The 27,485-nt window shown below is 42.0% G+C and overlaps 1 protein-coding gene across 1 annotated transcript in view; it reads left to right on the top strand.

The window, feature by feature from the left end:
* The window catches only part of LOC140141806 (intermembrane lipid transfer protein VPS13A-like), a 172,320-nt gene that overhangs the window by 63,066 nt on the left and 81,769 nt on the right, over nt 1–27,485 (top strand). Inside the window, exons 23-35 of the mRNA XM_072163669.1 lie at nt 12,295–12,474; nt 13,079–13,235; nt 13,512–13,597; nt 14,373–14,601; nt 15,132–15,254; nt 16,245–16,348; nt 17,029–17,196; nt 17,784–18,091; nt 18,791–18,938; nt 19,361–19,520; nt 25,422–25,549; nt 25,760–25,938; nt 26,968–27,065. Of these exons, the coding sequence (XP_072019770.1) occupies nt 12,295–12,474; nt 13,079–13,235; nt 13,512–13,597; nt 14,373–14,601; nt 15,132–15,254; nt 16,245–16,348; nt 17,029–17,196; nt 17,784–18,091; nt 18,791–18,938; nt 19,361–19,520; nt 25,422–25,549; nt 25,760–25,938; nt 26,968–27,065 (2,068 nt within the window). The remainder of the gene's footprint in view (nt 1–12,294; nt 12,475–13,078; nt 13,236–13,511; nt 13,598–14,372; nt 14,602–15,131; nt 15,255–16,244; nt 16,349–17,028; nt 17,197–17,783; nt 18,092–18,790; nt 18,939–19,360; nt 19,521–25,421; nt 25,550–25,759; nt 25,939–26,967; nt 27,066–27,485) is intronic.

The following is a 27,485-nucleotide window of genomic DNA, read 5'->3' as shown; positions in this document are numbered from 1 at the left end:
ACTGGTAAGGTCGACACGGTGGATTCTGCTGTGACAGCCCCTATGTGTCATGGCAGGTCTGCTTAAGGGGCTCGGTCCCCGGACAAGCAGGCGGTTCCTTCGGGACTGCTAAGCGCGTCCAAAGGCTCAGCAGCCAGCGAAAGCACTGACTATACGTCGGAGCAAAGTAGCAGGCAGCAGAGCGGTAACCACCAGCGGAAACCCTAGCGGGTTTTGCAGCAGGAGGATACCAGTCGTCACGGTAGATTCTGCTGTGACAGCCCCTATGGGTCATGGCAGGTCTGCTTAAGGGGCTCCGGTCCCCGGACAAGCAGGCGGTTCCTTCGGGACTGCTAAGCGCGTCCAAAGGCTCAGCAGCCAGCGAAAGCACTGACTATACGTCGGAGCAAAGTAGCAGGCAGCAGAGCGGTAACCACCAGCGAAAACCCTAAGCGGGTTTTGTAGCAGGAGGATACCAGCCCTCTAGCGAAAATCCTCACGGGTTTTTAGCAGGAGGACACCCGTCTGTTGCAGGCATGTCTCACGGGCTCAAACAGCCACAGTAGTAGCCAGCGACGGGCAGCATGCAAGGTACCCGGGCTTGCCTGGGTTGAACCCTAGCATGCATGGGTTCAGCAGAGACGATACATGCTAACGCTGTGGGTGTAGTCTTAGCAGAACCAACTGGGGTTGTCACTGCGGCAGCGTTCCATGGCGGGACCGCCGAGTGATACCCTGGGCCCTAGAATAGCTGCTGGCTGTCCACAGGGACTGGCTGGCGATTATTCAGGGGTTGGGCTCGCAGTCTCTCACGGGACAGCGACCCAGGTGCATTCGTGGCAGCTACAAAGGCGAGCCACGGCTTGACTTCAGTGGTAGCCGCTATGCACCCGCCCATAGCTGCCGTGAGTGGTCCGCCACACACAGCGACCTTGGGCGAAGCTCTAGAGGGTACAGTAAGTAGCTTGAACAGCCTAGCTGATCAACAACCCACTTATGTCCTCGAGAGCCAGCGGGCGTGGGTGATCCATTACCGTCAATGGGTCAATTACCCTCTCTTGATCGATCACTGTCAAATCAACAGGGCATAGCTCCATTGATTGGCGCTGCCTATTCAGGTGGCCAGGTGATTGATCGGGGGTATGCACGCTCAGCTACCCGTGGTACTAGGCAAGCTCCCTCTAGCCAAGGGACAGCCGGTATAGCGGGGTACCCATACACACGGCTTGATCCTTGCGGGGAACGCAGTGAGGCATGGGTACAGTGGTACACAGCCGGGAGCCCTCACGGGCACCCACGCTAGTACCGCGCCGGTACCACGCCAGCACACAGCTTGATCCCCAAACAGGGAACGCAGTGTGGCGAGGGTACAGCGGTCCACAGTTGGGAACCCTCACGGGTACCCACGCTGATACCGCACCGGTACCGCAGCACCCGCCTTAGTCGCCACAGTCTCTGTGGCAACAAGGGGGGGGGAGGCGGTGCTGGTACTGCAGTACCATGGGGTTACCCTGGTGGCGGATCCTTTCAGGGTCAGCTGCCGGCGGGTATGCCCCGTGGTCCCCGCCGCAGGGTGTTTCTTCCACGGCCTAGCACCGTGGCAAGTGTCGCCTAGCGATGGCCACGCAGTACCAACATCAGCTGTTGACCAGGCCAGCCGGCATGGGGCTAACCCAGATCTTGATCAGGGTAGGCCCGTGCTGCTAAGCGCTAGGACGACGGCTGCGAGAGCATGCGGACCCAGTGGTGCCATGGCGGATACCTCAGGGTCTTGCGGGAGTACTCCCTCTTCTGCTGGCAGGTAGTCGGCGAGCCACACAGTGGTCATGCCTTCTTACCCGCTTTCAGATGCCCGTCCTCAGTTACCGTCATCATCAGAGCATGATACGGATACTGTGGGCGAGGGAAAGGAGTCGGAAGCTGAGTCCGGTAGTGACATCACTACAGTCTCCTTCCCCCGCTGCCCCGCGAGGGGAGCAACAGCACTGATCTTCCTCCGGACACCCCTAAGGGGGAGTCCATGGAGGAGGACCAGGGATCCTTTCAGTAGGATGCTCAGCTGCTGCTTCCTCACAGGGGACGCCTGCACTCTCATTCCCGGCAAACCTCACGGGTAGATATCGAGGGCTGTCGAGCTCAGTAGAGCTATGGCGCCGCGTGCTTGCACGCTTCCTCTGCGTGTAACGCGGGAGGACCACGAGACCTACCTGAGGGGATCCGAGAGGGACCCAGATGTCGTCAAGCGTATCACGCTCAGACAACATCTGAGCTCTTCCGCGAGGTGAGCCTATTAGCGGTGCTAACAGCTAGCCTCAACGAGAGCTCCATGGGCCTAGCCCATAGGGTGTCCACTCAGCGCTGGGAGGGGCCTGCCACTCCAATCGCTCAACGCGATGGAAAGGCAGGGTCCTTTTCTCTTTGGATGCTTCTGCGCCACGGTGGAGGACCGTGCAAAGAAGCTACCAACGGAGCACTCTGAAGAGGTCGGAAACCGCCCGTACCATGGGTAGGAGCTCCGACTTCAGCAGGCCGTGCACCCCCAACGGGACCCGAGCCCACTACCTCTGCAGCACCCATTTCTGGGAGGCGCAAGGGTAGCACAGGAACAGCTGGCAAGCCCCGAAGGAGAGCAAGCGCTCTTCCAAGGGAAGCTAGGCAGAGCATTCCTGGGGGGCTCAGCGGTTTTTCCACAGGGGGATCTCCCAGTGGACGACCGCTTATGGCTTTCACCCAGAGGTGGGAAACCATCTCTTTGAGCGCCTGGGTATGGTCAGTGGTGAGTGGGGGTTACAGACTGGCAACCCAGTCTCCCCACATTCGTCTGCACATTTCAGAGGTCCACAGTAGTGCCGTCAGGCGGCCCCCAGCGTCGGGCACTACTGACAGGGATCACACAGCGTCTACGAAGCGGGCGATTGTCCCGGTCTACCCCCCGTTCTACGGGTGATCTTGGAGCCATTGGCTCCAAGGAAGACCGGCGACGGGAGCCCCATCCGGAACCGCAGGCCGTTGAACACGTTCTTCAGGCCCAAGAGGTTCAGAATGGGGACTCTCGCCTCGGTGCTAGCCTGCCCCATCAGGGGCATGGGAACAGCATCGCTAGATCTCTCGGACGCCTATCTGCATATGCCAATCGCCTCTCAAGATCGGAGGCATCTGCGCTTCTAGGTACAGGATCAAAATTACCAGTTTTGATACCGGCCATCCGCCTGTCCATCTCTCCCAGGGTGTTTAACACTCTTGGTCAGAGCGGTGGCTGCGTACCTGAAGCACAGTTGTGTCAACATCAGTTGCTACCTGGACGTTTGGCTCATATACGGACGCACTCCACTGAAGACTACGGGTCTCATGGGGTTGATAGTCCGTGGGGTGCGGGACCCTGGATTTTTGATCAGCTCAAAAAGTCCAGCGTGGTCCCACGCATGAACACCACTATTTGTAGGGGCCCAGATCACCCTCACGGAGGGGTTCGCGGTGCTCTCACCCGGCGGTGTAGCGAACATGGTGCGGTGTGCCTGACTCTTGGCGAGTCTCGGGCAAAACCCGCTGTGGCATGGATGAAGGTGGTAGGCCTAATGGCCAGTATGGTAGACCTCGTACTGTACTGCCGTTTCTCGTTAGGCTTACCCAACTACACCTTCTAGCCTGCTTGCAGGCCCAGTCGTCACCCGATATCCCTCGCGGTTCCGTTGTCGGAGATCGCGCGAGAGGAACTCTGGTGGTGGACCCATCAGCCCAATTTGACCCAGGGTGTCAGGTTCCTGCACCCCGGTATGTCACGTAGTGGCGACCATAGCGTCAAAAGCGGGGCTGGGGGTCCACATCCACGGAGACTCCGTCTCGGGCCTATGGGGGCCATAGAGACAGAGTTTCACATCAACCTCCCTCGCTTACGAGGAGGTGATCGTGGAATCACATACCGTTGTCCTGACGGATAACACAACCGTGGTAGCCTACCCCAACAGACAAGGGGACTCCGGGCCACCACGATTGAGCCTGCATGCACGACACCTGATAGGGTGGTGCAAGTTCAGGCAGATTACGATGAGAGCGATACACATCGCGGGCGTCACCAGCATCCTCGCGCACAATCTGTCACGAGGAAGGGTGTCGGGACCAGCAGAATGGTCCCTTGCTCCGCGAGGTCGCTCAGGCGATCTTCAAGGGGATGTACCACCCCTCGAAAGATCTGTTCGCATCTCATCGCAATCATCCACTGCCGGTGTACTGCTCAAGGGTCGCGGACCCCAAGCATTCACCGTGGGCGCTCTGTCCATAGACTGGGGAGGATGACAGCTTATGCAGTCCCTCCGATCTCACTACTCATGAGGGTGGTGGCCAAGATCGGGTGGGAAGACTGCATTGTCATTCTGCTAGCGGCAAGGCCGCTGGCACTCCCAGTACCAGATCTACTCCGGATGCCCGGAGCGGAGGTACCCAGTCTATCACTAGAGCACCTGCAGTTAGCTGCATGGCCCTTACCAGGGAACACGCAGCGGAGGGATACTTTTCATCAGAAGCTGTTTTTCTCATCGCCGGGGCTAGGCGGAAGTCTACCCTCCGTACGTATAGCCAGAGTCTGGCTCCATACTACGCTTGGTGCAATGAGACAAATAGCTCTCCGCTAAACCTCTGTGCTGCTAGTTCCGGAGTTTCTGACAGAAAAGTTCCAAGCAAGACTTCAGCGGGCCACTGGGGCCAGCTATAAGTCAGCTGTCCTCTCCATTCACCGAGGTTTCGAGGCGATTCGACTATCATAGCCGATGGTTACCTTATTAGTCTACGCCTCGACGGTATGTTCAGCAGTGTCTACCAAAGCGGAAAGTGATCCTCCTAGGGATCCCAACACAGTCTTAGATTACTCTCAGCGTCCCCCTTTTGCCCTTCCGTCAAAAGCGCCGCTTAAATACGTAACTCTCAAGATGGCTTTCGGTTTGGCGTTGGCTTCAGGACGGCGGTGCTGAGTTGCACACTGTCTCGAGGTTAGCTTCCGTGTTCACAAACACTGGAGCGACACTGTTTGGCGCTCTGTTCTCGTGACTCTGACGGCGCGGTGCATACCGACATTCGTCCCTCTCCAATCCCCAGGGTTGGGCAAGGTTCGGCTGAAGCCAAAGATAGGCTGGGGTGTCCGATAAGGCGCTGCAGCACTATTTCTTCCGAACACAAGCCTTGCGAGGGACTCACGACCGCATTCATCACCCTTACAGAGCCTTTCGGTCCAGCCGCTGTCGCAATGGCTGGTCCAGGTGTTGGTGGGGTCCGGGGGATCGTGAAGGTTTCGCGTCCCACGACCCACTCGACACGAGCTATCTCATCATCTTGGGTATACCGGTCGGGTTGTCCCTTGAGGAGATCTAGCAGGCGGTGTCCCGGAAGTCACCTTCGCCCTTCCCTACGATACTTCCGTTTACGTTAGTAATCAGAGGCGGGCGGGAGGTTTACCGGGACATTGTTCGGGCGATCATAATACGGTGGTGTACGGGTACCAGGTTTTCAGACTATACAGAATACTCAGCATGGTAAGAACCAGTGTCGCTATTCTTAACCACCAAACTTATTAAGTAAGGAGGTTTATGTCTGTGATCGCGTGGTCTTTTTGTTTCCCGACCGTTGGGGAAAATATTTTCTGACCTCGCGAAAACCATCGTTACCCGCTCCCGATCCCTGATCAGATGCTGACCAATCTTGTACCTCCATCCGTCGGTTACTTGCTAGATCGATCTTTCAGATGTTGATGCAAGTATCTTAATCAACATCGAAGCGGTAAGATCGACCGTGTACTGAGTCTAGTCCCAAACAAAAATGTTTGGTAGACTCATAACCGTGCGATCTTACCTTTCCGATGTTGATTATCCCGACCCCGCCACCCCTACAAGTTTGGTCCGAGTAGGGGATCCCAAGTCGGATAAGGGCGATCATATGGTGTGACGTCACCTTTTGGGTGAGTCCACCGGGGGATCGGGGGGTTTTTTGTTATTTATTCATTTATGTGGGACAAAATGACTATTGGTTTTTTCCGCATCTCGGGATCGATGCAAGAAGTATCTTAATCAACATCGGAAAGGTAAGATCGCACCGGTTATGAGTCTACCAAACATTTTTGTTTGGGACTAATCGGCATCAACCAAAAGTCACTTAAACTTGCTCTGAAAAAAAAACCACTGATTCTCTTCTTACATTTATATTCAAAGGCTGTTTGTGTGCAAACATACAATTAAATTGCTATATTTGGAACAAAAAACAATTAAAACAGATGAATCTATGTTAATTGATTTCTGGTATGCAGTGAAACCATAGGGATATACTATCTCTGTGCACAACTGACTCTGCAAGTGCTTGTTTCTCACATCAAATCAAGTTTTTGTTAAGACACATGGACCTGACTCTCTCTCTCTGTTGGCCAACTCCAAATTTTCTTATTTTCCTGTTGGATTACACAGTTAAGTCTGGACAGAATCTTGCTCTGTATTGAAGTCCACCCTTGCTTGTCAAAAATAGGATTATACCTACCAAAAGGACAGTTTGGGGGAGTCAATCTGTGAAAGCTTAACATTAACTTTTGAATCTTGACTCAAAATGCATTTATTGGTGTTGGGAACTGTTGGACTATCTATCTCATTCTGTTGATAATGAGAAAGATGATTGGCAAAGTAGATAATTGATGGAGGAAATTGGACTCAATTTCTAACTAAAATCTAATGATAAATGTAGTTTGAATGTTTGTAGCTTGATACTAAAAACTGACTTTGTTTACAGGTTATAGGGGCTGATTACTGTGCACTTTAATCCCATGAGAATTACCTGCCGATTGGCCAAAAAGAAGTTTTCATTATCAATTGGCCCAATCAGCAACATTGTAAGAATATTTTCAACGTGCAAAAAAATTGGGGTGAATTATTTGCAAAGCTCCATTCTGATTGGTGATTAAAGTGAAGATATCATGTAATTGACCAATTAGAGACAAATGAATGTTAGATCGGCAGGTAGTGCTCAGGGGGTTAATTTTGTCATGATACATGCAGGACTGGACCATAACATGGTGTAATGTTTGATGATATCAAAGCCATCCGGGCAGGTTGCACAACTTGCGCTAGAAACTGACCTGCCTTACGCATTGACCAATATGAATATATATGAAGCAATTGTGACAGCTTTGAATTGTATTTACTGTCATGGGCCAGACAAAAATACCTATTGGAATCGCCCAATGTGATTTTTGTAATAGTGAAAAAACTGCCAGTAGTCTTGGTATTCAAACGACATACATTTGCTAGATGTGAACATTACACTTCATCTGTGCAAAATGACATTACACTTTAAATGTCTATGTTAATCAGAAAATCATTTAGTAATCATTTCCATATTTCACTCCATCTTGGAAGAAGATTGTTGCCATAAATTTACTAAGTCACATTACAAATAGTATCTCAAATGCCAATTTGAGCACAATTTGATACCATAAGTACAAGAAGTGCGCTACAAAATTATTTAATTACGGCTGCCTGCACTGGTACACAGTCGCCAAGGTACTTGGCCGGTTCTGTGCAGTACCAGTGGAGTACCGCTTTTGGTGGGTCCGCTTCTGCTGCCTGCACAGGTACACAGTCGCCAAGGTACTTGGCCGGTTCTGTGCAGTACCAGTGCAGTACTGCTTCTGGTGGGTCCTGTGCAGTAACAGCATTGGTACTGTGATCAGGTACCTTTGAAATAGACGGTGTACCTGTGAAATAGAAATCTTGTTGTGTATGCTTATGCAGTCCATATATTCAAGGTCAATGTTAATTTCCATACCAAGTTTTTATGGGCACTATCTCAAACATGAATTTAGCTGTGCAGTAATTATAAAACTACAGGAGTCACAAATGCTAAATTTCACGTAGCAATAATAAAATGATAATATAAAACAAAAATAAAGTGAAAATACTAATAAAATGTAATCGGCTTCAATTTCAGCATTAATTAGAGTAGCTTATGATGTAACTTGCATGATTCTATCTTTCAGATGCATGGGGTGCATGCTAGGATATGTTTTGCTTATCTAATATTGATACTCTTTATTTTAATACAGCATAGATTAGATATAGATTTTTCTAATACTTTCAAGAATGCTACTCAACATGACCCCTGCATGCTAGATATTTAAGGACAACGCCATATGTGAATTTGGTTACATGAATGACACATCAACATTATCTGTTTCATCAAGTTTCACACTATGTGTACACTTCACGGAATTAGAGAAGGAGAACCGGGACTCGACCGCCATCTTGATACAGACATGGATCAAAAATTTGGGGTATTCGGTTTCCCTCTGAATGCCCTTTAGTCATTCGTCGTCATTCAAGCACGAACATTGATGGCGCATTTGAGAGGCGCACTTGATGCGACCTGCACACAAGTACCAAGACATTTCAGATCAGACGCAGAATTGTTTCGTTCGTCTCCGTGCACTGTCGGCAAGGGCCCGAATACCCCCCAATTTTCTCCTCATAGCTGACACCGCGATGGTGGTATAAGGAGTCCCGGTTCTCCTCTATTCTGTGGTACACACAAATGTGTTTAATCTTCTGTTGTAGTAATAGAAGAGGTCATTTCAGATCCATTCAAGTTTATCATAATACAGAGCTTCATATAATGCAAATAAAGCTTTGTTGTAATGATGCTTTCTACAACATGCAGTCAGTTTATCAACTAACTTAAACAAATGAACTTTGTGTACATGTCCCTACATACAGTTTATAGCTTGAGAAACAGGAATACAGTTTATAGCATGAGAAACAGGAATATCCAATGGACTATTCCAGTTGAAATCCCTACACCCCCTATGGAAGTTATGACCTTAATCTTCCCATACAGGGATGTATATTTCAAATGGAGTCAGCCATTCAGGTAACCCCATTTGAAATTAACACTTTGTGTGTGGAAGGTCATGTCTTCCTTAGGGAGTGTATGTTTTTCAACTGAAATAGCCTGTCTTACTCTGTTTTAACTGACTGACTTTCCTCTAATCTAATAATTAAATAATGTCAAATTTGATTTGTTTTAAACAATGCTTTAATGCTGTCTAAATAATTCAACTTTAAAATCACTTATGCATCAGTTCTGTCTCAATCAAACATGCTTCTTTAAGTTTGATTTATTAATGCCTATTTTATACCAGCCTAATGATGCATGATGATGATTGTGTAATAACATCTTTAATATGCCCTGTTAATCCTCATATATATAATTTTGTTCATGAAAGCCCATCTTTTGGGATAATTATGATTTTAAGTTACATCATCATTTTACAAAACATACTCCCACGGTGGAACTCTTTCTTCAAGTATGTTTTCCATGTTTTATGATTGGACCTGTCAACAAAAATTAACAGAAATAGCTTGATCTGGTATTTTAAAATTGGGTGATGGAATTTGTTTATGTTTTAATTTTTTTTTGCATGTCTACTGCAATTGTATTTTACATTAAATTTTCAATGAAATTATCTCTTCCCCCTTATCCTTATGAAAAAGAAAAAAAGAAGAAAAAAGAAAATGCATCGTATGGATAATACCTACCAATTTGAACTTCATATCCACCTTCAACATATACATACCACCGTTTGTTGTCATTTGTTACCCACAATTCAACTGTATCCAAACTCCTCCCATCAAACTTTTTTTAAGTAATCAAAACTTCAGTATTGTAATGATGATCATTTCTAAATAGTTCAAACTTGCCACAAAAAGATCATCAAAATTGTCAATTTTCTTTTTGTGATGATAATGAGCTCAAAATTAGCTCAAACTTACCAAAAAAATCATCTAAATTTCCAATTTCACAGAAGAAGTTGTAACTTAATCAAGCATCAAGTCAAGCATTTATCAAGCATCTTCAAAAGCTAGTTTTATCTATCATAAGCATTGCATTTATATTTTACATATAACAGCACTCCCAACTTTAAAGCATGTTTACAGCACTGTCCACAAAGACTAGTCCTATATCTGACAACACAGGTCAGAATGTCACCAAATGTCGAAAGATGGCCGAAACAAATGTATTTTGGCCAAGCGGGAAAGTATTATGCAAATTCTTGAAATGATGCACTGAAAATAAAGACTTAACCTAAAACTGCTAATTCATAAATCACATAATGTAAATAGTAGTAAATATTATAATGAAAACATGTTAAATATTTTCATAAAAATTAGAATATGAATGCAAGTTGGTGCTTATTACATGGAATGGTTCATTGTGGTATTTAAGCTTACTAAGTCCATTCAGTCATAGGCTCATAGCATGATATACACCTGGCTGTTTACCTATTATATTATAGCTCATGGAATGGCAGGGAGTGGTACTCATAGGATTGATGATAGTCAGGCTGAATTTATACTTGTGACGCTTGTGATGAGCAATTTGATATTTGACCAATGAAATGGGTTGTTTTATCCAAAGCAACAAGAAATGTTCCAGCTCATTGGTTGGATTTGAGTTGCTCGTACCAAGCAACTGGAGTATGAATTTGGCTTCATTTTAGGTGATGGTAGAATTCACATGACCGGCTACTGTGTTATTATGTCCTTGCAGTTGATGAAGGAATAAAAATATCATCGTTGACCATAATTGGCTCCAGGATCTTTTGGTTTCTAGACCAGCGCTCTTACCAATTGAGTTATCAAGGAAGCTTGTGACTCTGGAATGTAGCTAACATTGTACACTTACTTTTATTATAAAATGTGTTACACTCTGAAAGCCACAGACGACTTTGATAGCTCAGATGGGACCCTTAAGTTCTGTAGTCCAATCTCCGTCAAGGATGAGCATTTCAATTTTTTGGCCAACTCAAGTAAAAAGAATAACTTTCAATCATGCCATTTACCTGGAACAACAACAACAACAACAACAAAACTTGAATTGGTCTATTCAATGTTCAATTTCTTTTGCAGCAATGCAAAATCTGTTATATCTCGGAAGCCGCAAAGTTAATTTTGCTGTAAAGTTTTGATCTCATGGCCCTGTTTAGGTTTGCTACCCAACAGTTGGAAATCCCTTAACTTGAGTTATTCAGAAGTATTTGAAAGCTTGGCATGTTTCTCGATTGTACAAAAACAGTTACCTCAAATAAAAAAAAGAAATCCCATGCTTCAACTTAATGTTATTCTCAAGATTAAATAAAGACATATGTCACTTCATGGAGAATAGTTGCCAGAGCCTAATTTAGTATGGTTCTCTTAGGGCCATGTTTTTGTTTCAAATTTGTGTCGTTTTCTGGCCCCAAGTCGTGCTGCCTATAATATTGGATTAACTTGTAACAAAATGTTTTTGGTATATTAATAATGTAGCCCAGGGCTTGAAAAAATGTTAATTTCCCAGGATGCAAGCTAAATTTCCTACAATTTATAGCATGTTTTTATATAAAAAGACACAATTTCCCTCCAAATACCAGAACTGCCCTCAAATGACACAAATGATGTAGCCTGTCAAACTGAAGTTCTACAACACTTAAAGATGTGGAAGTTAAAATATAACATGGGTTTACATCCTATTCTATCATGTTGATAACGACTAGCCCATTAGTAAGTGTCATTGTGGTGATATACTAACCATGCACTATAAAGAGTCTTATTAACTTATCATTTGGTTGTATGGACTTATTTAAGTTGTTAGAACTTCATGTCATTAAGGAAGTGCACAATGCACTCTGACATTGAATGATGGGACAGCCTGTTTGTCTGAATGGTCATTGGGCTCTTCCATTTAAAATCCACACTACCCCTGTGGAAGATTTTGGAAATATGTTGCACAGGGGAAGTATGGATTTCAGATGGAATGAACACATTAGGCAGCTCCATTTGAAACTTACCCTCCCTCTGTGGAAGATTCAGGATGAATCTTACTCAGAGGGTGTATAAAATTCAAATGGAGCTGCTTAATGTGTTAATTCCATTTGAAATTCATACTCCCTCTGTGGATCATATTTCCAAAATCTTCCACAGGGGTAGTGTGAAATTTAAATGGAAGAGCCCATTAGTCAGGGAATATAGACTTAGGGATAGGGTTAGATCAGGATAATGATTAGTGTTAGGATTAGGGGTATGGTTACATTTAGGATTAGGGTAACTGTTATATTATGGATTAGGATTAGGGCTCATGTTATAGGTTAGGGTGAGGGTTGATAAGGGTTAGAGTTAGCGTAATGATTAGAGTTTATAACAATTCTTACTTGGTTCTTGGACTAATGACCCTTCTGACTATGGGCCTGTAAGTTGAGTTGAATATTCAATGAAAAAGAAAACTAATGCAGTTGCTTTTAATGTATTTACTACACAGCCTGAGAAGCAGTTGACTGATCAACCCAGTAAGACGGGTCTCGATAGCGATGACGAGTTCCATTCAGCGGACGAAGGAGAAGCGGCATCGTCTGGTAAGAAGAAAGCTGCATTGGCTAGGCAGGAGAGCAAGGCGGAATCACAGAGGACGGATGTTGAGCTGCAGTTTGAACTGAAACAGGTGAGAAAAATTATGCATGGGGCTGACATTGAGCACAAGTTCTGGTTAAGCTGGTGAGGAAATATGCATGAGGCTGACATTGAGGGCAATTTGAAGTTAAACCTGCTGTAGCTTGACATTAGCTGTTGAAATTTAGCCCCATGGGCTCTGCCAGCCAAACTATTTTGATTGGCAGAGATGCCAGTTTTCAGGAAATTTCCTGATTTCAGGAAATTTTGTACAGATCCTCCTGTTCAAAAGAATAGGAGAATGTACATTTTCAGGAAATTTTCTAAGCATTTCAGGAAATTTTGAGAAGAGTAACTGGCATCTCTGGATTGGTTACAAATAGGGGTATATCATGTATTAAACCGATCTGGGATATGGTAAGGATAGTGAGTAGGGCTGAAGGGAACTCACCTTAAAATTCCTGAGAGATTTAAAAGCTCTATTTTGATTGGTTACTCAGATGATTATATCATGTAATTAACCAATCAGAGGTACTGTTAGACAGATGGTAGTGTCCATGGGGGTTAATCAATCAGGTGCATGTATATATTACCTACCTAATTTTCTGACTAAATCTTCTGACTAACACTGTACAATTATTGTTTACTTTTTTTAGATTGGACTGAATGTGTTCCAGCGGGTTGATGGCGAAGACAAAGCTCTCATGTCACTCAGGTTACAGGGCTTAGGAGCACAAATCAAGAAGCGACCATGGGATATGATGATTGAGGCATCCCTGGGCAGTGTGTCCATTGAACATAAACAATATAAAGGTATGTTATTAATGGCAAGTTAATCTTCACTTTATGGACAGTGCTATATACATGCAAGTTTGAGATTTTGTGATGCAAGTTTGAGATTTTGTCTAGGTGAATCACTTTCAGAACACAAGTTCTAATATGCACCGGGGGGGGGGTACATTGTCATTAGCAGACATGATGAGCTAAAACTATTTGTTGAGAAGCCAAATTTTTGCTGTAAAAAGACCTGTTTTAGTTAGGAAAACAACTTAAACTGAAATACTATTTCTTGTTTTATGATTATGACAGCATTGGATGGAAAAGACTTGTTCCTGGTCCGTACTCCGACATATGATGAGAAGGCTGGACGACTGCTTACATTCAAGATTCTCATGGTAGGAACTTTGTACTCATTTAATATTGTCCTGCAGGAGACACCATGTAATGTGCCAAACATAATGTATTTGATTGGATACTGCGAAGTAGGTTGTGATTTGTGGCTGTTGCTTACTTTTGCACTCAATGGGGAAAATCACAAAATATACATAAAATAAATGCCTATTGGTGAAACAAAATTCAAAAAGTTTGATTTCTGATCAGGGGAATCAACTTTCAAAAGCTGCCAAAAATATGCAAATTGGTATTTTCTATTTGGAGAAAATTGGCTGCATCTGAAAATCCCTGTATAAAACTAATAGGGATTTCGCGAGAATGTCCCCTTTGACAGACATGTGGTATGGGCAAGTGCAACAGATGGAACAATCCCGACTGAAAAAATCACTGTAGTAATATGTTACATCAAAAAAGAAAACAGCAATCGGACAAACGGTAAAAAAGAAAGCACATTGAAATCTGTGATCATGTTTTCCATCTGGGCGGGGGCATGTAAACAGAATGGAAAACTCCTTGGCCAATAGTTAAACCCAGGGACCTGTAATGTAACATGATCTGATCCAGTCAGACCAAAGGAGGCAACTGTGACAATTTTGTTAGTTATTATCAGCATCATGCTTGCCCAGTATCCACACATGCAATTGCCAAATAGCTTGTGATGATATGACAGTTGCGTTTAGTTTCTTTCTTCTTGAAATGGATATAAAAATCACGACTGAGCACAAGTTATTGTAAATGGCTTTTGAAATAACTGTTGCAATTTTTCTCTTTTCAAAGGCTGAGCCCAAAAATCCCGAGTTCCACACTACCTATGGATCCACGCAACAAGATATTAACATCAATTTTACTACCCTGGAGGTTGTGGCACATGCAGAGGCCATCTTGAATCTGACAGAGTTTGCAGACAACATGGTGGCCGCTATCGGAGGCGATAAGGCAGGAGAAGCTGAAGATGAAGGATTTGAAGATGAGGGGTACCTCAGTGAAGATGATAAGAAGCCAGTCCGTAAGTGTTTGATCTTGCCGTAGTCAACAGATGTAGGGTTTACTTAACTTAATACTATATAGGCATCACCTCACTTATGCTACAGGTGCAATGGCAGCATTATACTTTGTTTCCAGTACCCCTGTTTCTTTCAAAAGATTTGAGGGTATGACATCATTCTTAACTTTTACTTACTCTATTTATAATGCACCTTCTACTATGGCTACAAATTGCAACGTAAAAAAAAACACCCAAAAAACAGAAAAAAACCAAAATTGCTTTTTGTTACTGTGCGGGTCAACAACATGTGAGCATAATGGGCATGCAAGGCGGTGCAACTGCATGCATGCCATTTTATATCAATCCATGATGTTATGAGTCTTGCCACTTATAGGTTGAACAAAGTATCATAGGTTACTGGTTTTCATTTTTTTTCCGACAAAGCAGTCTAAACAGCTCAAACTGTATCTCTTAGCACACAAACACTCCTTGGATGACTAAATTTGAAGAGAAACATTAGTTCTCAACATGAATTTATTTTTAATTTGCAGGTAGAAGAAAGAAGAAGATTCAACCGAGAGACACCATAGATGTTAAGCTTACTGCCAATTTGGACGTCATTGCACTGGCTATATGTACACAGACTGCAAGTCTCACAGAGATACAAGTCAAAGGTAAAGTTACAATAGCCCATTTGTTAAAGGTGTCATTGTACCTGCTGTGTGTATTCAGGCAGCAAATCATCGGCTGTATCATGTACTGAAATATTTGCAAAATATACATTTGGAGAAAATTGAATTTGAAAATTTAGTGATTTTTATTTGCTGCATAATCTTGATTGAAATGTTGTCGATTAAAAGCTGGTCAAAAGCAATGCAATTATACCATATTTCAATGCAATTCACCTGTCACTATCAGAGCCTTATTCTGCAAAAAATCAATATTAAATAAAATGTCACTATGTGAAACACACTAATGACAATTTCACCATTCAAATGACAAATACGTTGTGTAGATACGTCATTATGTGAAACAGATGCGCAAATACGTCACTGAAAAGCAATTTTACCATGCAATGACAAAGTTGCGCAAATACGTTGCGCAAATACGTCACTATGTGAAACAGCAAATTGTTCCAATTGCAGATACGCACAGTATAGATGACCGCCATCTATGCCGATATGTGATACAACCATTTCAAGGTTTTGCAAATATGACACAATTAAATTAATTAATATCTTACTAATATATAGAGTAGAACATAACAAACTTATGTTCCAATTTTCTTTAAAATGTTAAAAATGTCAAATACGTCACTTCGTGATATGGATGACAAAATGTCAGAGAGATTTGAGTTCAACAGAATAGGTATTTGATAAAAAAATAGGCCAAAAAATAAACTCAGTTATGTTATTAATGTTGATGCAGCAATTCTTCCTATTACTTTTCTATAGTGTTGACTGGTTTTGACTAACGATAAAGAATACAGTAATAGCATCCATTTCATTACAAAGCACTGGGGCTACAATGAGCCATTCCAGCATTGCAGTTTATCATAATCGTTTAGTGTGATGAGCAAGAATTCCACATTTTCATTTTGTTTAAATCATAAGTTTGTGTCAGATAAAACCCTAAGAATCATATTATTTTGATGATTTTGGCAGGTTTGGAAGCGGGTGTAATAGTCCAGAAACACAAGACTACAGTGGATGCTCGTCTCCAAGAAATCACCATCGTTGACCCAACTCCACAAGCTTTGCATCCAAAGGTAAATCTATTACACTATAGCTCACAATGGCCTCATCCCAGTGGCATAGTTCAATAACCTAAATTAAACAATCATAGTACAAAATTTGACCTCAAGTTGCAGAGTATGAGTTTTTATACCCAAATTGTCAAAGGTTATTCAATGAATGTGCAAATGTATTGGGGTTGAATAACTGTGCCTTGATAGATGAGCATGTTGTGGATGTTAGCAGGTTAAAGAAAATATCAAAGGAAAAGACTCCGCTAAAATGGAAAAGGTTAAATACCACTAATTAGGCTGGGCACTACTTGAAAAAAGAGAGGGACTTTTTTCTTGCATGGCATCTGAAAAGTGCTTAAGAAGCACTGAAAATACCAAGCTATATAGCCCAAAACATACACATTTCAGAGTAACATACAGACATTACATGTTTTCTACCATTATTTTACAGTTTTGATGAAAGGTTTCCCCAGATTCATCCATTGCACATGGATTTTCCCATCCAGCGGGTGTGCTCATATCTGTATTGAAATTTTGATCATTAAACTTCACTCTCAATTGATAATAATGTCTTTTCACTGTAAGAGTTCTATGTATGAGAAAATTGTGCTTGAAAAAACCCATTAGAATTAGTGGGATTGAACCAAAAGGCAGCGACAACAAACGTTGATAATAATGATAATTTTGCTTTTTTTTTTCAGATTTTGTCCACACTTGATAAGGAAGTGTTCAAGATGAGACTTGAGATGTTTAATGGTGCTACAGCAGAGGACGGCTACTCTGATATGAATGCAGTTGATATGAGAGTCGGGTTGGGTATTGGTGGTATACGCGCTGTATTCCTCAATAAATTTGTCATGGATCTCCTAGTAAGTAGCTATTTTATCCATCTGGGAAAAGTTAATTAATCTGATCTCAAGGCTGAAGTCACTTGAGGTCTTCATGAATAAAGCGTGAATCTTAAGATTTTCACTTCTTACGAAGTGACGGGCACTTGTATCATGATCATAGAGATTAGACACAAGGATTACCAACTGAAAATGATAATGGTAAATCCTCCTCCATATTGTTTTGTTGCTCATGGAGGCTAAATAGTGTTTCCAAGGTTTATCAGCTAAAGCCCAAAATGGACGGATGATTGGCTTCTTTAAGCTTGGCATTATAAAAGGTTTATGCACTTGGTGCACGTTTTTGGCATAGCGTGTTACACACAATAAAAAATACACACTTCAAATGTAGAATAATGTAGAAGTTTACTACTTTGCATTCCATGAGCAACATGCAAACATGGCGGAGTCAGTACTGTTTGGTTCTACCCCATTGGTCATGATAATTAACATCTACAATGTGTTCAGATAATATAATATGCTTACCATTTTGTGAAACTAGTACTTTTGTACTGTTAAAAAGCATAGCCCAAACTATCATCCAACCTATGTTGAATTCCATCTTGCAGGCTTTTGTTGATCTCTTCTCACGTGCTAAAGCCAAAGTAGCTGAAGCCAGTGCCGACGCAGCAGCTTCCATGCAGAAGACTGTCGGAGACATGAGTGAACGCGCTGACCGCATAGCACTAGATGTATCCATCAAAGCTCCAATCATAGTGGTGCCAAAGAGCTCCACATCGGACAAAGCCTTGGTGGCTGATTTAGGCTTACTCAGGGTACAGAATTCATTTAGCATTGCTGAAGGTACAGCAGGACAGGAAACCCCAGCTATATTGGACACTATGAAAATCACTCTGGAAAAGCTACAGCTTTGTAGGTAAGAGTGCCGGTCTAGGAAGTGGAAGATCCTGGGTTTGTAATGTGCAGTTAACCCTATGAGAACTACCTGCCGATTGGTCAAAAAGAAGTTTTCGTTATCAATTGGACCAATCAACAACATTGTTAAAATAATTTCACCACACAAAAAAATTTGGGTGAATTATTTGCAAAGCTCCATTCTGATTGGTGATGAAAATTAAGATATCATGTAATTGACCAATCAGAGGCAATGTTAGATCGGCAGGTAGTGCTCAGGGAGTTAAAGAATGGAAATGTTTCTTGGCTATCAGTAGTGATTGAATGACATGCAAATGTAATTCTATGTTTGATATGAAAATGAATTATTAAAGCTTGCTGAATCTTATACGAAGCGCGAAACCTCTATCGGGGTCATTCTTTATGATATCACAAATTTGACTAATTCTCAATGGAACCTTGAACATTAAGGTAATTGAAATATCAAGTCACAGATAAACCAACTCATGCCAATTTAAAACATTTCTTAATATCTTATAGTTTGCAACTGGGTTGAAAATAAACGTTTAACATTTGTAACATCTCAGCGAATGACCCATGTGGTTTGTCTGCAAGGAACGCATTAGTATGGCTTCAGTTGGGCATTGTCATAGATGGTGTACGCTTACAAATTTGACTAAATTTTTGTTGGATTACAAATATTTTTATTTGTCTCCCACAGAGCAATAATAGAGAATGAGAAGACAAAGTGCGAGGTGAACATACTTCAACCCATGAGTCTGCGTATTGGAGTGTGTCGTAATCTGGCTGCAGCGTGGTATCACAAAGTACCTGCTGTTGATGTGTCAGGAAAACTGGAGGCTATCAAAGTAAGTGACGGTTTACTCAAGTCAAATTGTAGAGGTATGTATGCTTGAAACAGCATTCTATGGTGTTATAATCTGGCTGCAGCAGCTGCTGTAAGTGTCGACTGCTCAGTGCCAGAAGTAGGTTAGTGCAATGGCTGTCCTGTGAATATTTGGCAATGTACACACAGTATATTGTAATCTACACATGGCTGCTACACAGGGCAGCTATTGTACTTACCCACTTCACAGTCATGTGTCAGGAAAATGTTTTTTATGTTTCACGTTTGATTATTAATTTCAGAAGCCTGTAGAAATATGTTGGTCTCTGAAACCGCAAATAAAACAAACACTTTACTGCTCAGAACTGCTAAATTTTCCAGAAATTAGTACTGCTAAAATAACCTGCTGACAATAATGTATGTGTCTTTGGTTTTTCTCTGTAGCTATTTATTGGACCAGATGACTTTGGAGTAATGATGGGAGTATTGAGTGAGAACCTACCAGAGGGTGAGGAAGAGAGGAAAGCTGCTGCAGTCGCTCAAGCTGCACAAGATGCTGCAATAGCTGCTCCAACACAGCCACAAAAGACTCAAACAAAAACAGGTAGGTGCATGGAACAGGTTGATTGAAATTTTGAGTGAAAATCTACAGACACAATCATGAGATTGAGGTTCTTGAAATATTTGAAAATTCAATCAGTGTGTCTTATCTACAAAATGTATATGCTGTACTTGCACCTTGAACCATAGAAATCATGGGTGATACCAATTTAGCTGAAATTAAGGGATCTGAAATGAGCGTTTAGAGCGTTTCGATAGTATTTTTTATGGGACATGAGAGCACCTCAGACCTATCGAATTGCATTCTGAATACGAAGCATGTCTTTCTGATATCAAATAATTTTCATTTTTTGAAAATCACAATATAGTACAAATTTTATGACAAATTATAAAAATTTGATATTTTTCAAATTTTTGATATATAACAGTCCTCGAAAGTAAATTTTATAAATCTAATGATATATTCTTAAAGTGTACGTAGCTGGGAGGAAAAGCCGACAATCAATTTTTACCTTTCATATTGAAAATATGGATTTTTTTCCCAAAAAGACCTAATTTTTTTTGGTGTTTTGGGGAAAAAATCCATATCTTCAATACGAAAGGTCAAAATTTTCAATTGATGGTCGGCATTTCATCCCACCTACATACACGTTAAGTATAAATCATCAGATTTATATAGTTTACTTCAAGTACTATTAAATATCAAAAATATCAATTTTTAATCATTTGCCATAAAATGTGTATTACATTGCGAATTTCAAAAAATTTAAATTATTTGGTATCAGAAGGACATTCTTCGTATTCAGAATGCGATTCGATATGTCTGATGTGCTCTAATGTCCCACAATAAATACTGTCCAAACGTTCATACCCCTTCCCTTAACCCAATTGTTTTTAAGTTGCCAGAAGTCCTTATGGCATCACAAGTTGTGAGTCTGTCCGCAATTATGTAAGGCTTTTGGTTAAAATTTGGTCTCATATGAACAGTGCAAATCCTATTGCAACCAAAACCAAACTTGGGGTATAGCTGCACTATGATGGGAACCCTCATCTATTGGTGGTGTTCAAGGTCATATGTGCCCATCCACCACAAACTGGTCGTAAAGTCGGCATTTACCATTTTGAGATACAATCAAAAACAATATATGGATTTCTATGTAAAATATATAAGAAATTTGACCTTTGATGAACCATAACTTCACTTCCACATGTCAGATGAAGCTGGTTGAGGTGTCATTCTAAAGCTGAAAGTACATTGTTACAAAATCTGCAATAAACAGAAAATGGTCTAGAGCCGACTTAACTACCACTTCGTGGTGGATGGTCACATATACTGAGTTGTTAAATTGGCTGCAAATTAAAAAAAAAGTGTTTCACAAAAATTTAAAAAAAAAAGTTTCACATGAATATTTACTCTGCATGGTGTTCATTATCCACATCTCCTATTTTTATTAATGTTGATTTTAGTAATGAAATGCCCAATTCTATCAGACAGGTGATGACAGATTTCTATGTAATAATAATAATAATAATAATAATAAAGCAGCATTTGATAAAGCGCTTGATGCCCAGAGGCCCCTAAGCGCTGTACAATAAAATACATCAAAGCAAAATCAAATTATAAACATGCATAATTAATATCAGAATGAAATACAAGCTTAAAAGTACGCTTTTAAAAAGATAACCTATTACAAACTACATCTTAAAAACATGTTAAAAACCAGTTGATACAAGCGTCTATAATACACAGTTGAGTTCAATGATAAAAATACAACATATAAAATGGTACAGATCAGTAGCAAGATTTTAAAAAGGGCATGCAATATAATACAATTCCCAGCACAAATGTATTGCACGATACAGTAGGAAATTTAAAAAGATAAGGCTTCAATAAACGCTTGAAATCGGCAATAGAGTTGGCATTCCTAATTTCAATCGGAATGCTATTCCACAATTTGGGAGCTGACAGTAGCGTAGCCAGCGGGGGGGCAGGTGGGGCAGAGTGCCCCCCCTGACAAAAAATGAAAGAAAAAGTGCCACTCTGACAAAAAATGAGAGAGAAAATCAGGAGGGCAAAGGAAAAGAAAAGGGCAAGGAGCCCTTTTCTAGCAAAATTCAGGGCAAAATAGTGTGAAATACAAAAAATTTCGCTTACTGGCGCACAAATTGTAACAATAAAGCCCTTTTTAGCGGATAATGGGCGAAAATAGTGTAAAATACCATTTTTTTTCGCTACGTGCGCACATCATCCCAATAAAGCCCTTTTCAGTAAGCTCGAAGACATACAGTCTCTATGTATTGTATGATGCAACTGCAATTTTTTTCGTCTGTGCCCCCAAAATTTTATTTTTCTTCTTCTTACCAAGAAAGCTGGCTACGCCCCTGGGAGCTGATGTGCTGAAAGCCCTATTGCCGTAATAGCAGGTTGATACCTCGCGCCTGGACGGAGGAGCAAGGAGGCATTGCGAAGAAGAACGAAGTGTGCGGCGAGGTGTATAATCTGTGAGAAGGTCGGTGATGTATGATGGAGCCAGGCTATTGAGAGCTTTGTATGCGTGATGAGAAGAATTTTAAAAACAATCCGGTCCTTAACTGGTAACCAGTGTAACTGATCACGACGCAATGTATCGATGTCCTGTCTTGACTTCGCGAGTGTAACTAGTCTAACCGCGGACTGTTGTACCCTTTGGAGTTTGGCGATATTGCTGTTAGAAAGACCATAAAGAAGACTGTTGTTCGCGTCCAGTCGCGAGGTAACAAAAGCGTGCACTAAGCGTTCTGCTGTTGATTGATCTATGTATTTTCGAATCTGTCCAATCTTGTGAATAGCGAGACACGCGGAACGGCAAACATTGTTAAGATGAGAAGTCATTGTCAGATGTTCATCCATGACAACGCCGAGGTTTCGCGCTTGTTTTGCAACCAAAACCTCTGATGTGTCGATCACAAAGGCAGATATTGGATCTGGCACTCTTTTGAAACACGACGAGAAATGGACAACTTCTGTCTTTATGTCATTCAGTAGAAGCCTGTTGGAGACTGTCCATGCTTTTACATCGCGAACACAGTTTTCAAGCCGCTGGAGTTGCTCCGCTCTGTCAGAATTTTGGAAAGTCAGATACAGTTGCGTGTCATCCGCATATATCATTGTCTGAACACCATGACTCGCGATGACATCCTCGAGAGGAGCGGTATAGAGGTGAAAATGAATGGACCACAGACAGATCCTTGCGGAACCCCGCAGTCTAGGCGTTGGCGATCAGGCGTATTTTCACCAATCAGTACCATTTGGTCTCGTTCAGAAAGATAGCTGGAGAACCAATTGAGAACATTTCCTCCGATACCATACCGATCACGGAGTCGCTGAAGCAGGATTGGATGATTCACGGTGTCAAATGCGGATGATAGGTCCAAAGGTACCAGCACAACACCCTGCCTTTTATCAAGAGTTCGCATGATGTCATTTTGCACCCGCAACAGAGCTGATTCGGTGCTGTGATGCTTCCGATAGGCTGATTGCATCTTCCCGTAGAGGTGGTTCTCGCTCATATACTCCTGAAGCTGTGAGGTAGCTGCCCGCTCAACAACCTTTGATATGAAGTCCTCAGCGTCAGCGCCAGGTTTCTTAATTATTGGTGTGACACGTGCGACCTTGTATGAAGACAGGAAAACACCCGAAAGAAGCGAACGGTTGACTATGCGAGTGATGATTGGCAAGAGTTCAGTGATGCAGGTCTTTAAGAGATCGGATGGAATAGGATCCAGTGAACAGGTGGAGGTCGGTGATTGCATAATGATCTTACGTACCGACTCAGGTGTCATTTCATTGAAATCAGTGAAAGATGCATCGCAGAACCGCAAGCCAGGTAGACTAGCTTGAGTAGAAGACGAAGGAATGTTGTCAAGTTTGTCAATCACACGTTGGATTTTGTTCCTGAAGAAGTTGACAAATTCATTAGCTAAATCTTCAGCATTTTCGCGAGTTGGAAGCACTTTTGCAGATGATGCGGAACACATATTGTCAACAACGCGAAATAGTTGGCGTTGACCGCAATCAGAGAGCTTAGATCTGTGATAACCACTCTTCGTGGCGTCAAGAAGGTCTTTATAATTTTGACAGCTATCTTGATAAAGCTCCTTGTGAATTTGAAGACCAGATTTTGCAAATTGGCGTTCACATCTTCTCCGATTGCGTTTTGTGTTACGTATTTCATCGTCATACCAGGGTGCATGTGGTCGCAGGGTCACACACTTGGACACCAGAGGAGCATGACAATCCAGTAATTGGCTTAGCACACTGTCAAATTGAACACTAAGCAATTCAATATCATCCGATGGATCAGTAGCTAGTGATGAGGAAGCGATATCATTCTGAAATTCCTTAACATCGATGTCACGGAGTTTACGGAAAGAAATGATACGTCTAGCAGCCTTCGGCCGGGAGATGTCTAAAACACACCGAATTGCATTGTGAACTGAAGGTAAACTACTGTCAAGAACAAGATCAGAAACCACACTGTCTAGGGTGGTGCGTGTGATGACAAGGTCAAGGGTATGACCACTAGTCTTATGGGTGGGACCATCAACATGCTGCTTCAGGTTGGAAGAGTCGAGAAGGTCAGTCATGGTTATCGCATCTCGATCTTCAGGAACGTCCATGTGAAAATTAAAATCCCCAGCGATGATAATAGGGATAGGCAATGCTGTGACCATTTCCACAAGTGAAGAAAATTCATCAAAGAAATGTTTGGCGGGGGCAACTTATTCTGTTTCGACGTTGGCGCTCTATAGATGGTAAACAACCTGAGAGATGAAGATCCATGGGAGATTGTAAGGTCCATACTCTCGAAGGATTTATACAGAAGGGGTGGATTGACTAGGACTTCAAAGCCTTTGCGGAGGATGACCCCAACTCCACCACATCTTGTTCCACGAGGAATGTGATGGAAATCGTGATCCGTAGCGCATTCCGTAAATCTGACATAAGACGGTTGTCACGATCATCACCGGTGAGCCATGTTTCCGTAAATGCAAAAATGTCCAATTGATTGGAAATGATAAAGTCAATTATTGACACTGCTTTTGTGCGTGCTTTCATTGATTGGGCATTCCATAATGCAAATCTCGCACAAGGCACGCGTAAGTTGGATTTTCAGAGTATAGAAATCAAGTTATTGTGATTTACATGGGTAGCGCCCTTAAAGGTCGTTGACTGTCTAGGTGCAAGTTTGACAGCACTGTGGTTCGCACGATTAGTGATACGAGTCAAGATGGGACGCACTTTATCCCTACCAGCACGGCAACCACGCTTTGTCCTCTTTGCAATATCAAGATGTTTCAAACAAACCACGTCGACGGATCAATATCATTATGAATAGTGTTTATCACAGTTTTTCCTATGGCGATGAGCGAGTCTCTTGCATACATCAGTGGTTTCATTCTTGTGAAAAATACTAAGTCCGAGATTCATGAAACGATGTGTGTATATGTAACGAGTCAATGCAATATAAATAACAGTGGTTCGTAAAACGGAAATTGATCAAAATTACATAAATGCGACACATAAAGTTCAATTCCAGATGCGTAGAAATGATAACGATGTACTTACAAAGATAATGATATATAACAAAGTTCCACAAAATCGTTAAAAAAAGTCAAAAACAAAGTTTATATTGGAGAGCGAGTTTTCGTGCAGCCAACCAAGGGCGCCACCATCATTTAATGTTGTAGTGGTGTGCTATCTACATATTTAGAAAATTGGAGACACCAAAGTGTTAAATGATATCCATTTGATAAAGTGCATTGAACCTGGATGCCTGTGCTGGTGGCTCAAGCATGGTGCTAGATGTGACATAAACATCGTGCCATGACTGGAAGCTGCTACAACAGCTGGGCCTTCAGTGCAAATTCTTACAATTTGTTGTTGTTGATGTTATTTTTGTAGACAAACAACAAGAGACCCCAGCAGCAGAAGCAGCCAGCACACCAGGTGGTGAAGTATGGCTCAACATGAAGCTCAACTTTGCATTTGATGGTATTACTGCATCGCTATATGGGGCCAAATTGGACTTGGTAAGTGAGCTTCTCGATCTAAACATTCTTATTATTACAAATGATGTCAAGGCCATGACCTTAGGTTTTATGATATAGATGTCACCTTCAACTTGATAGTCAGCCACTTACTACAATAGATTCTTAACAATTTTTTTTGGATCAAAATTATGCAATCTGTAGCATCAGAATAGTGATTTACTTATCTTCATCATTTTATGTTTTACACAGCGCCCTCTGTCAGGAAAAGTAGAGCGGCCACTGAGCGACCCACTTGGTGAATTCATGATCTCCGAGCTGAAAGCCGGGGTAGAAATGAATTCTGACAATTCCATGAAGGCTACTGCTATTCTAGGAACAGTTCAGCTTGATGATATACGGCCAACAAATAGACCTGGTCAAATGACAAGGTAAGACCATTGGGTTGATCAATTTGAAATCTGATATATATACACTTGTAGAAGATTTGAGAAAAGTCTTCTTCAAATGGAATTGGCTAGGGTAAAATATTTTGAATGTATGTGGCTTTACACAACTGGAGTGAGTCTTTCAAATGTAAGTTACCCAATGGTCTATTCCATTTGAAATGGGAGTGTGGGTTTCAAGTGGATAGCCTATTTGACATTGGGGTTTCCCAGTTTGTTTTGTCTTTGTTCTTTTTAGTTTGTTTGTACAATATGATCTTCCTGGATCCTTTATAGCCTCAAGCAATGGTAATGTTCACTATTATCTCTCAAATTTTCAAGTATTCTGCTACAGTCCTGGACAACTTCATGGTAGTCAGTGGTTGCTGGATATTTACTCAGGAACTACATTGGATCTACCAACACAGAGCAGCACTTTTCAACTCAGAATGCAGAACTTCAAGGTTAAAACAAAGAGGTTATACCCAATCAATACCGACTCCCCTGTGTGTAACACTGGTAGATCGACCATTTCGGGTTTGTCGCTCGTTGCGGGAAAATTGTTTACCACTAGTGGTTTTTCGACAAGAGCTGAAAATTGATTGATAATTTAGCTGGAGTGTTACAAAGGTTTGCACACTCGGTGCACATGTTTGGCACAACGCATTACACAAAGAGGCAAACAACAATGCACTTTGGATCAAAGTTTGCTGGACACATTAACAAAATTCTCTGGCGGTACACTATTTGCCCTGCATGAGTGACACCCAAACTCATTGCTTCTACCTCATTGATTTAAACACATACAGGAGGTTACTGCAAGAAAGCTCAATTTTTGTATAGCAATTTTCATTCAAAATGATATAGTTTGCCATTTGTTTAGTTTGGGGAAAGTGGCCTTGATGTATTCTATAATACAACTCCTAACTAAATAATTTGGACCAAAGTGTGGCATTGTAGCTTGTCTTTCTTGACTGCAGTGTTCACTGATTAACCAATTAATTGCAATTTTGATTGATTTATTTATTTTGATAGAATGCTTGGCTTGAGACCAGTGGAAGGCCAGCAGGAGGATGATGACAGGAAAATGGTATCGGTTTCATTTGAACAAAAAGCCAACATGGACAAAAATGGTATGTTATCACTCTGTGTGTATGTAGTCATTTTATTAAGCATGGAAATGCTCATTTTTTCATGACAGGGAGACGCAATCACACAGTGATTCACAATAGGGAGCCATTCTCTCAAACCAGAAATATATATGTCAGCATTGCTCAAATTTAGCTAGAACTTTGTAATTTTGATTTTCTTCGATCATAGATGTAAAGATATGCGTATTTTGCTGACGAACAAGGTATGATATCATGCCTGTGCTGTGTTCATATATCATATCAAAAAATAGACTAAAAAAGCACTGTAAAGTTAGAAGCCTGACATCTTGCTGTACTTAACATCAAGAATTTCATCACATCAAGAACTGTCAAAATGTTTCTGGACATTTCATCAACCATTGGTTAACTTCATCAGCATTGTTGCTGTTTTGAAGTGCTGTG

The sequence above is a fragment of the Amphiura filiformis genome, chromosome 20, assembly GCF_039555335.1.
Source record: "Amphiura filiformis chromosome 20, Afil_fr2py, whole genome shotgun sequence".
Classification (NCBI taxonomy): domain Eukaryota; kingdom Metazoa; phylum Echinodermata; class Ophiuroidea; order Amphilepidida; family Amphiuridae; genus Amphiura; species Amphiura filiformis.
The sequence above is the reverse complement of the archived record's forward strand: the minus strand, read 5'-3'. Positions and strand labels throughout refer to the sequence as shown.